Below are 12,794 nucleotides of genomic sequence, written 5' to 3' on the forward strand. Positions count from 1 at the left end.
GATATAAATGTTTATTAGCATCAAAAATTGTGTTGCTATTAAATATTTTTCTACTACCTAAAACTCAGTAACAGGAGTGTAAGGGATGGGATTTCTAACAGGTTTGAGGTCTTTGATTTTGAACCCCTCTCCAGCAGTGAGATAACGCACAAATGTAACAAGCAGCACACTACACACTAGGATAAATCAACATGATAACTGCATGGCTGGGATTGAACCCACCACCTTCTGCCTCAAAGACAACAGCTCTTCCTCTCAGCCACAGCCAAATGATGGGCTGTTGTTCAGAAATGATGATAGCCCGAATGTCCCAATCGAGATAACCGTTTTGTTTCAAGGTTTTTCTTTTTAATTTTCCTGAAACTTTCAGAATCTCTTTACACATGTTAATGTATAAAAGACATGAAAAGTGGATTTTGCACAATACGTGACCTTTAAATATAAAAATGACACAATGACAACATTTCTTACATCCTCATATCGTCTCTCGATTTAATAGACTCAGTAAAGTACTTGAGTAAATCTATTTAGTTACTTTACACCACTGTCTGTTTTGTAAATGTACACATACCCGTTCACTGGGGAAAGATGTTTTTCTTGTCACTCAATTAAAACCATTTTTTGAAAACGTTTTTTTTAATCCACATCAATATATTTTAGAACAGTTTGACTTTCATAAATCTAAATTAGCTATAGTTAAATCTCACTGTCATATTTTGAAGAAATAAATGGAGCTTTATATTTAAACAATAACTTAATTAAAAAGATTTCAAGTAAAGTTCTACCAAAATTCCTTCACTTCTTTTTGTACATTTTCAATATGTCTACTGTAAGTAAAATGCTACCAAAAACACTTCATACATTAATGGTCTCTACACATTGCTTGAAAATAATATGCTATTGCATAACTTTAATTAACTCTCTCTCTCTCAATAAACCTTCCAGAGAGCTCCTACTCTTTTTTTCTGTGTCCGATTTGTTTTTAAATGTTTTTTATTCCTTTATTTTATTCTATTCATTTTACAGAGTTCACAGAGGTATGTGGTTCCATGGTGTAATGGTTAGCACTCTGGACTTTGAATCCAGCGATCCGAGTTCAAGTCTCGGTGGAACCTCGTGATTTTGAGAAGAATCTGCATTTGTTGGTAAGTATAGAGTGATCCACAGTATGTCATTACAATTACAAAGACAAAGCTCTGTATGAATACATAATCATCAAACTACAAAGATACTATGTATGGATTGTCATGAACAAGTTGAAACTAGTATCAAACTCAGACTAGAGTAACCAGACCAAATCTAACTGGGGTCACGCAGGTTTTCAGCATTAACAGAAGTTATGGCCAAAAATATTAGACAAAACAGAAAACTGAAGCCCATAAGAGAGTCTGGGTGTTATAAACACAGTTGGTTTTCCACGATCAACCTGCATTTCTTTGCTTTTACATAATTCGTAAATGTTTAACAGGTTAGACAACCTTTCATCAACCCTGGAGAGGAGAGGTTGTGAAATTGAGGAAGGAACAAATGACTCATTATTCTGCATTTTGTATATTTTGTAAGTAATTGCTGTTGTCTAATTTTCTTTTTCTTATGTACTTTTAGTTTAATTGTTTTGGTTGTACATGTTGTGTATTAATCTTAATAAAAATGTGATCACAAAAAAAAAGGAAGGAACAAATGAGGGCTACAACATGCTGTGGCACCATTTCAAAATGTTAACGTAATCATAACTATTATATTAACTTTTATTACATTTCTATGGCAACATCTGAATAAAAGTAAGGTCTCCTCACCTGACCTGACTTTTAACCCAGATTCATGAGGCCGGTGTCTGTCTCCTGACATAACCCGACTTTCACCCTGATTCAGTGTTACAATGACAGCTGATAATGATTACCGCTGAAATTATCCATGTGTAAGGCACAGCAGGAGAGGAAGACTTTGGCCTATGCTTTCCTAAATGTTAAAATGTGTCTGCATTGCCCTTAGTGAGGCCGGTAATCAAAAACAGAAAAAGCATATTTTATTACTTTGTTTAAAATTAAAATGATAAAAACATGAGATTTTTTCTTTTTTTAATTAAACATGAACAATTGTATAGCACATTTCAGCATTCTAACAACAAATAGGACAAACTTGTGAGGATATTTTACAACTTATAAAGGCAATATATATAAGGTGTTAATATTTTCAGTCATAGCAAACAGCAGACAGATTTTTAAACATCTGATCAGAAGACAGCAGAGACAAATTCTACCATTCATGATTTTGCACAATAAAGACAGGCGATTGTGTTGTTAAGTTTGACTACAGCTATTGGTGATCTTCCCTCTTATTCATCAGCTGGTGTGGCCATGGAGGGGCATTTTGGACGTCCAGAAGCAGGCAAAAGGTTTTCCCAGTACTCCCGACGAGCCCTAGGATGCATTTTGGTAGATTAGTTGGTTGTAAATCAGTGAGGTTTGACTTGAAAAGAGCGGCAACTGTTGTGTTCAGTCTTACCTGGCTCTGACCCAGGGCTTAGTGTGCATCTCCAGAGCAGCTCCCCACAGTCCGTGCTTCTCCGAGGCTGGAGGCAGGAATCCTCTCTCTGCAGCCAACTCTTCCGCTATAGCTCTGATGTGGTAGGCCTCGAATCCACAGCAGCCACCAATATAACGAATTCCAGCATTGTAAGCCTCTCTGGCGTATTTCTGCATATCCCAGCGGGTCATTGCTCTGGTCTCCAGTGCTGAGAGGAGAGTCAAATATGTATATTAGCCCAGGCATTTGGTTATATTGATGCTCTTTCAGAATCAGAATTACTTTATCCCTCCCACAAAGGGGAAATGTACATTGTTACAGAAAAGTAAATATAGATAGAGACGGAAAAAAAATAGAACACTATTAAATAAAAGGCATGCACATAGTACGTAAAATAAAAAATGATTGCACTTTACAGGTGTACACATTCAGGTAAATAAGTAAGCAGCAGCAGTATTTATCAAATAAAATAAGTGTAACATTGTAGAATGAAGTGTGGTATATTACAGCAGTCAAATTATTATTGCACATAGTTACATAAATATTCTTATTATAGTAATGGATGGACTAACAAACTAACTAACTAACTGACTAACTAACTAACTAACTAACTAACTAACTAACTAAGAAGCAGCTAGTAGTAATAGTAATAGTGCACATAAGTGTCAAGGCTTTATTTGTTTCATTTTTTTATATAATTGCACATTGGTGTTATTTTACAACAGTGGTGTCATAGTCTGTGTTGTTGTGTGTCTTTACACTCACATACCTTACATGTTTATGCTTAAAACAATTATTTCTATTTGATCAACAATAACTTTTCTAACATATGTTATTTTCTTATCCTACACGAAAGAAAATGCTGACCAAAGGGGAACTCAGGTAGCGAGACGTATCCCCCCAGGTTGCACTCAGGTGTGTGGAAGCCAAGCGGCTGGATCATGAGATGAGCTTTGAGTCCAGCTTTCTCTAATCCTGCTTTCATCAACTTCACGGTACGGACGCACGTCAGAGGATCCAGGTGGCAATTTATCCCGACAATGTCCGCTCCTGCACGTGAACACATCAAAAAAAGAAGATGGGGGAGCTGTAACGTGTTAAGACTTGTCCTCTTGAAGTGCCACATCCCAGAGGGTCAGTGTACCTGCTTTGACCAGCCTGACAGCACACTCTCCAGGTGGGACTCCGTCCATGTCTCCGTGAGGCGAGATGCACAGTGTTGCACCTATGGTTTTGCCGCTGGTTTTCAGCACCTCCACTGCCCACATGTTCAAAAAACTGGAGAAAAATATTCATGCAATAAATAAATCTTTGATTCAAGAAAGAAGCTTGTGAAGCAGATGTTTAACCAGAATGTACAACGAAAAAACCCTAGAATATTTACTTTGGTTTAGTTGATGTCTCTATAATGGCAGTCATTTTAGTCATTGTTAAGATAAGAATCAGACAAAAGATCTTCCCAATGTTCACATTTTCGATCTAACAGAGATCTTCTTGAGCATCAAGCTTAGCCTGTGATGGGGATATGACTGCCTGGATGAAGAAACTTTGAAAAATAAAATTCCTGGGAGCTATAATACGGGTTTTTCGTCTGAATCCTGGGTTTAACTCAGTACCTGTAAACGTTAGTTTTTTTTTGATGTGGCACACCCACCATTTCATTGTTGAGATTTAAGAAATATGATTATTGTAAGCAATACACACAGCTAATTCCCTTGTTAATAACTACAGTTATTCCTCATACCTCTGCAATAAAGAAATCAATGTCCTTCTTCATGAAATTATCCATCTGCTTCTTAAAGATGGCCTTGACCTCAGGCTCACTGTGACTCTTCACATAGCAGGGAGTTTGGGAAACACCCCCAGCGACCAACGCATCCCCCTCATTGGCTACCTCCCAGGCCATGTCACAGGCTGCCTCGTTGATCTGGGCCCCCTGGATCAGACGAGAGCAAGTCGGACCATCAGATTGATATCGTTTTCATTGCAGTTTGATTAAAAGGTTTTGTACTGACCGTGATGCTCTTGACATTGCCACTGATCTCCAGTTTATCCTCGCTGCAGTAGAAGGTAAAGGTCTGGATCACGTTGGCTCCTGCTCTCAGGAACTCCCTGTGCAGCTGCCGCACTGACAGAGATACAAAACTAAGTATTATCATGAGTATTTGTCCTTGCAGCTTCAACAACTTCACACTTAACATTGCACTTCCTTGGACACCAGCAATACACTGCGTGCCAATAGGTTTTGATAGTTTGTTAATTGCCCATGTGGGGGAATAGGACCACTCGTTATTTACAAACATTATTTGCATATTTTTTGGCTTTTGTTATGTAAAGAGCCATTCAATCAGAACGTTTTTTGGTAGTGAGGCTTGGATTTGTGCCCCTTATTTATGCAATGAGCACGTTCCTACCTGCTTCAGGATGCTCTACAGCAGCTTCAGGTGTCCAGTGTCCAGCCTTCACATATCCACGGCGCTCCAGCTGCATCACATAACCTCCGTCTCCTACAACCACCTCGCCAGCATTCAGGCGCTCCAAGATACCCTGAATGAGAACACACGCGAGCAAACAGACAGACAGACAGACAGACAGACAGACAGACAGAGAGACACACACACACGACACACACACACACACACACACACACACAGGCTACTTTTACAAAATCTGCCTAAATACTAGGAATGCAGAATACTTGTATAACAAGTTTCTAAGACGTTTGGTAAAAATACTTCAAACAAGCGTGTCTTTGTAAATATGATCTGAATGTTACTATGTACAAAATGTGCTGCCCTGCTTTTCTCTCTCACTCAAATAGACATATGTTCCAGTGCACTGAAATGGAGCTTTTCCATAATAATCCAAATATCCATTATTAGAAACATTGATAAACATCCTCAATGCAGTGTAGGTCTATTTTAGAAATATGCTAACCCTTTGCATTACAGTAAATCAGTAACAACTAAGTACATTTACTCAAGTACTGTACTTTTACTACACTACACACATTAATTGAACATCTTTAGTTACTTTGCAGACTTGGATTAATTATGAGAAATATAATCAAACACTTAAATCAGACTTTAGTTACACCTGGAGTAAATTCACAAACTACCCTGCAGTATACAAAGTATGTAAAACTAGCTGCACCTTTGCCAGCTTTGATAACACCTTAATGCATCAATAACTATAATTAAAATCCAAAACCCAAAACATATAATACATATTATTCTGAAATGGGCCAATCTGCATAAAAAGTACTTTTACTTTTGGTACTTTTAGTATAGTTTGATGCTAATAATGATATACTCTTACTTGAATAACATTTTAAATGCAGGACTTTTACTTGTAACAGAGTATTCCTACACTCTACTTCTACTTCTACTTAAGTACAAGATCTGAGTAGGCTACTTCTCCCACCTCTGCAGGGAACTGCTCCCAGGAATAAATACTTTTTTTATCAGGTGTTTTGAGCGACACATTGCACCCTCGAACACGGGTTAGATATCAAGTTATTACCCACCTTCTCTAAATAAATCGGAGCGAGAGAAGTTTTTATGTTTATTTTACTTACCTTTCTCTTGCTCCCCATAGTAAACAATGTCCTGGCTTGCAGCACTTTGAAAAAATGATAAGACCAAGGTCCTTTGATATGAGTCGGGACTTCACACACCGGATAGAAAGTGTAAACAAGTGGATCAGTAAGTGGAAGGCTGCTTTAGCTGCCTGTCAGATGCTGGAGGCTATCACACACCTTAAAAATCCCTCAGCGGCCCGCCCCTTTTGCTTCTAGCCAATCAGCACGCCCCCCACTGTCTGGTCAAATGTCATCAAAATGCAATTACATAAAAAGTCGAATATCAATCTAAAAAAAAGAAATACTGTACACTCTTAAAAATTCCATTATCTAAGTTGAATAAGAAGAACAGGAATATACAAATTAAATGATTGACAGATGAAGCATAAACCCCTTTTAATGAACAATATAATGAATGTTTTGCTCCAGAAAAGGTCAATTATTATAGATAATTGGCTAATGCATTGTACTTTGTAATGTAAGCTGGACCCATAAACTATAAACCTGATATATATTTGCTTATAGAATATCAAACAGCCTATGTAGTATTTTCTTCTGTTACAAAAACGGATTGAGAAAGAGATTTTTTTATTGTTTTTATTAGATTATTTTGCAGAAAATTACAACAATAATCAGTCAATAAGAAAAATATGTTTATTGACCACTTTGGAAAGAGTGAACTGTGTAAATGGTTAAACGATGTGGTTGATCCAAATTCTTAATATGAAACAAGTGGTTAATCTGAACAGAATTATGACGAATAAAGAAACCTTCTTGACGTATACAAATTATTATGTTGGTATTTAAGATTCCAGCTGTTTTTCATAGTCATCGCCTGGCGGGCCCATGGAGGGGCAATAGGGGCGTCCAGAAGCAGGCAGCAGGTTCTCCCAGTACTCTCGACCAGCCCTAAGAAAAATGTTGTTAGATTAGATGGTTGTAACCCAAACCTTTGCAGAGCAGAAACATGTGCGTGCATATTTCCTCTGGTATTTTGCCTATAGCTGTCATAAGCAATTATGTGTAAAAAACACTGCTTTAAACCTTGTGTTTAACATACATGTAGCAGCTTGATTGTAAGGCAGTAGCTGTGTTTCTATTCAGTCTTACTTGGCTCTGACCCAGGGTTTAGTGTGCATGTCCAGAGCAGCTCCCCACAGTCCGTGCTTCTCCGAGGCCGGAGGCAGGAATCCTCTCTCTGCGGCCAACTCTTCTGCTATAGCTCTGATGTGGTAGGCCTCGAATCCACAGCAGCCACCAATATAACGAATTCCAGCATTGTAAGCCTCCCTCGCGTATTTATGTATGTCCCAGCGGGTCATTGCTCTGGTCTCCATTGCTGAGAGGAGAGTAAAATGTCAGTATTTTGTTATAATGATCTTGACATTTTGTATACAGGGAGTTCAATAAGCTAACACGAATTGTACACTCTACACTCACCCTACGTTAGTGCATGGGGATTAGGAATAATTGATTTATGTCCTTTTCAAGCACCACATAGTAGGATCTCTAGCTTCCTCCCATTAAGTTATGAGACACAACAGAGTGGCCCACTGAGAACAGCTGTTAGAGTTACAGTGGATCCAAAAGGGAGAGCAGACATATTGATTGATTGATTGAAAAGTTTATTAACAGCTTGTATATTGGGTACAGTACAGTACAGCTCAAAACATACAATTGTTAAGGGGATGCAGACCAGAGAAAGACTTTCGTCTTGTTTACATCAGGGTCCCCCATTTCCAATTCATCATATCATTTAAGACATATAAGACATATTTGACATACAGATGGCTTATTTACAATTTACATACAGGTGGTTTTTTACATACAGATGGCTTATTTACAATTTTCATTTTAGATTTCGTTCTAATACATCCTAACCGGACATTTAAGACATACCAAGTCTACAGATATACAGTTAGTAACAGAGTCTAAAATGCGAGTATATACATAGATGGGGGGGGGGAAGCTGTCCATTGTACGACAGGTTGAGATTTGTACCATTACCGGGGCCAGTTTTGCAATGCTTTCCCCCGAAGGTGCTCTTTAAGAGAGGTTTTGAAGGTAAGTATAGTTTTACTTTCCTTTACAGTTGTGGGAAGAGCGTTCCACCTTGATGTGGCATAATTGCGAAACGTGTATTCCCCTTTTTTTGTGCCAAATCTGGGTTTTACATGATTTGTGGAGCTCCCTCTGGTGTTATGATCATGGTATTCCTTGACCTTTGGGAAGAATTTTGACATGTACATGGGTACCATAGAGGTGTAGTGGATCTTGTAGACCAGGCCCATTGCAAGTAGCTGTACTCTGTCGTCTACTCTAAGCCATCCTAGGTTGTCAAAGTGGGCAGAGGTGAGGTGGGTTCTAGATGAAAGGTCAAGCAGTAGTCTGACCAGTTTATTTTGCGATGTTTGAAGTTTTATTTTTAGCGCCTTGGAGGTGCTATGGTACCATGACGTGCAAGCATAGTCATAGTACCCTTGAATGAGTGCTCCTGCCAGAGTTTTCAGGGTGTTTTTGTTTACCAGAGAGGAGATCCGGTATAGGAATCTAGTTCTTTGATTGACTTTTTTTATTACATTGGATGCCATTTTGTCACAGGAGAGGTTTGCCTCAAGAATAGATCCTAGGTATGTAATTTCCTTCTTACTTGTGACAATAATGTCACCCACTGCAACTGAGAAGTCGTCGGATTTGCTGAGATTATGTTTCGAACCGAAGAGAATGGACTCTGTTTTACCCAGGTGTAATGATAATTTATTATCGGCGAGCCAGGTGCAGATTCTGCCGAGCTCGGAGCTGAGGGTTTTTTCAACCTGCAATCTGCTCCTGTCAGAGACCAGCAGGGCTGAGTCGTCCGCGAACAGGAACAAGTTGCAGTCACATGCTGATGACATGTCATTTGCATAAATTAGGAACAGTAACGGACCTAATATGCTTCCTTGTGGAACACCACAGCTCACTGGGAGGGGGGGGGGGACAGAGTACCGTTTACCTCCACCATCTGTTCTCTCCCCTCCAGGTAGGATTGCATCCAGCTCACCGATAGTTTATCAAAACCAATTGCTTTTAGCTTGTCAATCAGAATGGGGTGATTGACAGTGTCGAAAGCCTTTTGTAGGTCCAGCATCACCATGCCGCAGTATTTACCCTCGTCCACCTACCACATACACCGTAACCACATACTATGAGAGCATTTAGACCTTATTGGATGACATTAAGGGGCCCTTTGCTTTAAGTCAGCAGCAGATGATACTGCTGGCTTGTCTGTGCCAGTAAGAACAATTTTACTTATGGTTCAATGTCCTCATGCCACTTGTGTAGACTGTCAGAAGATGGCTGTATCTGGTAGATGCAGTACATTTAGTGCAATATAAATACCCTGGAAAAGCCAGACCTTTAGGGTAGATGGTGTTGGACACTACATCTCTGTTATCCAGCTGTTTTTCTCATGCTCTTTCTCCTTGGCCAAGCTCCCATATCTTCCAGGGTGATACATGAAGTCGGTCTCCTGCAGCTTCTTTTGGTTTCCAATTACTCTGCTGACAGTTACAGTTTGGTCAAATTGGTATAGATTGTCTTTTTTAGGCAGTAAATTACATATTTAAAGGTATAAAATGTAATCTTTCCCTTGAAAATGTCTAAATACGTGTAGATGTTATATGTTTTGTTAAGTTTTGAACATGTGTTCATGTTTCCAAAAATGTTCAAACCTAAAGAAATCAGTAAATGTAATCAGGGCAACGTTTTGTTTGGTCACCTGTAATGGCCCTGACTGCATTTTTGCAGCGTCAGCAAAATGAGTTTCTGACAGAAGCTGTCATCAACTGACTTTTAAAACAGTTTTAGTCCACAAAGTCTTTAAAATTAATATATTTTAAGAGGATGAAGGATTTAAGTGATCGTCACCATACTCCTTTTTTTTTACAATTGCATACTGTTTTGATCTCCTTAAACACATTTGTAGTTTGTTGTATAGTCTAAAACAACATATAGATTACATCACTAAATCAATGTAAAATAATGGAATGTTATTGAATGAGTGTTTTCTCTTTGTTCTGCTCAAAAGGATGATATAATAATGCTGACCAAAGGGGTACTCAGGAAGGCTGGTGTATCCCCCCAGGTTGCACTCAGGTGTGTGGAAGCCCAGCGGCTGGATCATGAGATGAGCTTTGAGTCCAGCTTTGTCTAATCCTGCTTTCATCAACTTCACCGTACGGACGCACGTCAGAGGGTCCAGGTGGCAATTTATCCCGACAATGTCCGCTCCTGCACGTCAACACATAAAACAAATTGAGATGGTGGAGCTGCAACATGTCAGACTTGTCATCTTGAAGTGCCACATCCCAGAGGGTCAGAGTACCTGCTTTGACCAGCCTGACAGCACACTCTCCAGGTGGGACTCCGTCCAAGTCTCCGTGAGGCGAGATGCACAGTGTTGCACCCACCGGTTTACCGCTGGTCTTCAGCACCTCCACTGCCCACACTGCCTCCTCCACATGATCGACAAACTACAGGAGGAATGTGCATACAATTATCAAACAATGAGCAGGAAAAGAAACACTGAATTCATACACGTTACCATCTGTTGTACAGGGGCTGCTCAGACCTCCACTATGAAGAAATCAATGTTCTTCTTCATGAAGTCATCCATCTGTTTCTTAAAGATGGCCTTGACCTCAGGCTCACTGTGACTCTTCAAATAGCAGGGAGTCTTAGACACAGATCCAGCGACCAACGCATCCCCCTCATTGGCTACCTCCCGGGCCATGTCACAGGCTGCCTCGTTGATCTGGGCCCCCTGGATCAGACGAGAGCAAGTCGGACCATCAGATTGATATCGTTTTCATTGTTGTTTGATTAAAAGGTTTTGTACTGACCGTGATGCTCTTGACATTGCTACTGATCTCCAGTTTATCCTCACTGCAGTAGAAGGTAAAGGTCTGGATCACGTTGGCTCCTGCTCTCAGGAACTCCCTGTGCAGCTGCCGCACTGACAGAGAGACAAAGAAATATGCTTTTAACGAAAAAACAAAGACATCGTATGCAAATAAAAAAGTTCTTAGGACATAATGGGGAGATAAAGTCGTAGAAAATTGATATAAATACAATTTTGTGGTTCTTTTACTTTACATTTCCTGCTACATTATACATCTTCTCCACTTCAATTCAGAGGCAAATGTTGTACTTTACTACGCTACAAAATATGATAACTTTAGTTACAGTGACAGAGTATTTATTCACTGTGGTATTAGTACTTTTGGGACTGGAATACATTGTCCACCTGGGTATGTACCTGCTTCAGGATGCTCTACAGCAGCTTCAGGTGTCCAGTGCCCAGCCTTCACGTAACCACGGTGCTCCAGCTGCATCACATAACCTCCATCTCCTACAACCACCTCCCCAGCATTCAGGCGCTCCAAGATACCCTGAATGCACACACACACACACACACACACACACACACACACACACACACACACACACACACACACACACACACACACACACACACACACACACACACACACACACACACACACACACACACACACACACACACACACACACAATGCCAAATACATTTTTGCTTAATTGAAATGAACCATTATCAGGCTTCTTTGTTTAATTAATTAAACAACAAAATGTATTCTAAGCATTTAGTGCCTGATTCCATGAACTGACACATAATCAGCTATATATTTAGTTCGTATACAATGAAAAGAAAACTTGGTTAAAACGTTTAATCTATTGTCAATGTAATGAAAAATATTATGTTGTTTGTGTCTGGGAGCTTGTTAATTAGCCTGACAAGAGATTGACAGGCATGCACTGACTGGACTGACTTGAAGTGAATAAAAAGTCTGAAATATCCAAGGCTAACATAATTAGATTAGATAAGATTCAACTTTATTGTACTTGAGACAACGAAGTGCAGAGAAGTGCAAAACAAACAGTAAAGTGCAGAGATATTCATATGATATATAAATACATCTTAGTTCTTGTCTCGAATTAAATATGGCCGTGAGGACATCCTCATTTATGTAGCTCAAGTTCAAGTTCAGGTCCAAGGCTTTTATTGTCATTTGTACATAGCTACAGTGTAGTTATGACAATTAAATTCGTAGGTCACAGGCTCCTCCAACAGTGCAACACAACACACAATAGAGTGCAAGTAATAATATAACAGGTCTAGTACATTTGAGAAGAGCCCACACTCTTTCAGTGTTACTTGTTAAATATAGGCAGATACCGGTGCTGCATTTCTCTCCTAAGAAGTTTTATTGCTCGTGTTCCTGTTTGCATTTCCTTCTTGAATTTATGTTGGATGAATTTATGAGACAATTTCTGTCGATCGAATTCGAAACCTCTCTTAAGAATTCAATATAAATTAAACCATGAGGTTTAAGACTGTTTAGTTAGTAAAAGACAATATTTTAAATCAAATTAGACAAATAGACCGATAAGGCTCTGCAAACTAACTCACCCTTCTCTTCTTGCTCTCCATGTTCGAAGTCTCTGTGCACCGTTAAAGAAACAGCCCTGCGCGATCCTGCAGAGCAGCGTGAGAGCACTGTAATCTATTCTCACGAGATTCAGGAAACCACATACTACAGTGAGCAGTGCAGTGAGCAGCAGGTCTCATGCATTACAGACTGCTGGCCCTCCGCTTAAAAGGAGAGCA

The 12,794-nt window shown here is 39.5% G+C and overlaps 1 protein-coding gene, 1 non-coding gene and 1 pseudogene across 3 annotated transcripts; 1 reads left to right on the forward strand and 2 right to left on the reverse strand.

Annotated features, from left to right (window-relative positions):
* Positions 1-1,043: 1,043 nt before the first annotated feature.
* Positions 1,044-1,115, forward strand: trnaq-uug. The gene has a single exon. It is a non-coding gene; the product is annotated as a tRNA-Gln (tRNA).
* A 966-nt stretch (positions 1,116-2,081) lies between these two features.
* On the reverse strand, positions 2,082-6,206 carry LOC117475957 (annotated as a pseudogene).
* Positions 6,207-6,747: 541 nt separating this feature from the next.
* LOC117475958 (betaine--homocysteine S-methyltransferase 1-like) lies at positions 6,748-12,678 on the reverse strand. Of its 2 annotated transcripts, none has more exons than XM_034122303.1 (8): positions 12,597-12,678; positions 11,406-11,538; positions 10,990-11,102; positions 10,719-10,910; positions 10,473-10,620; positions 10,196-10,378; positions 7,217-7,445; positions 6,748-7,015 (listed from the first exon to the last, which is right to left on the reverse strand). In XM_034122303.1, exons 1-8 carry the CDS (start codon positions 12,615-12,617, stop codon positions 6,910-6,912), a joined length of 1,125 nt encoding a protein of 374 aa, XP_033978194.1. In that variant the 5' UTR covers positions 12,618-12,678; the 3' UTR covers positions 6,748-6,909. The 2 variants fall into 2 exon arrangements, 1 of the variants encoding a protein (XP_033978194.1); XR_004555222.1 differs by lacking the exon at positions 6,748-7,015 and adding an exon at positions 9,504-9,645 and having other exon boundaries at positions 7,362-7,445.
* Positions 12,679-12,794: the final 116 nt, after the last annotated feature.

Source organism: Trematomus bernacchii, unplaced genomic scaffold (genome assembly GCF_902827165.1).
Source record: "Trematomus bernacchii unplaced genomic scaffold, fTreBer1.1, whole genome shotgun sequence".
Lineage (NCBI taxonomy): Eukaryota > Metazoa > Chordata > Actinopteri > Perciformes > Nototheniidae > Trematomus > Trematomus bernacchii.

Bases quoted from the DNA above. Each gene is read 5' to 3' on its own strand.
- LOC117475958 (XM_034122303.1), bottom strand. From the start codon at position 12,617: ATGGAGAGCAAGAAGAGAAGG. The intron at 10,621-10,718 runs GTCTGAGCAGCC...TTCCTCCTGTAG, and splicing joins TTGATTTCTTCATAGTGGAG to TTTGTCGATCATGTGGAGGA. The intron at 7,446-10,195 runs GTCAGCATTATT...CTCTCCTCTCAG, and splicing joins CCTTCCTGAGTACCCCTTTG to CAATGGAGACCAGAGCAATG.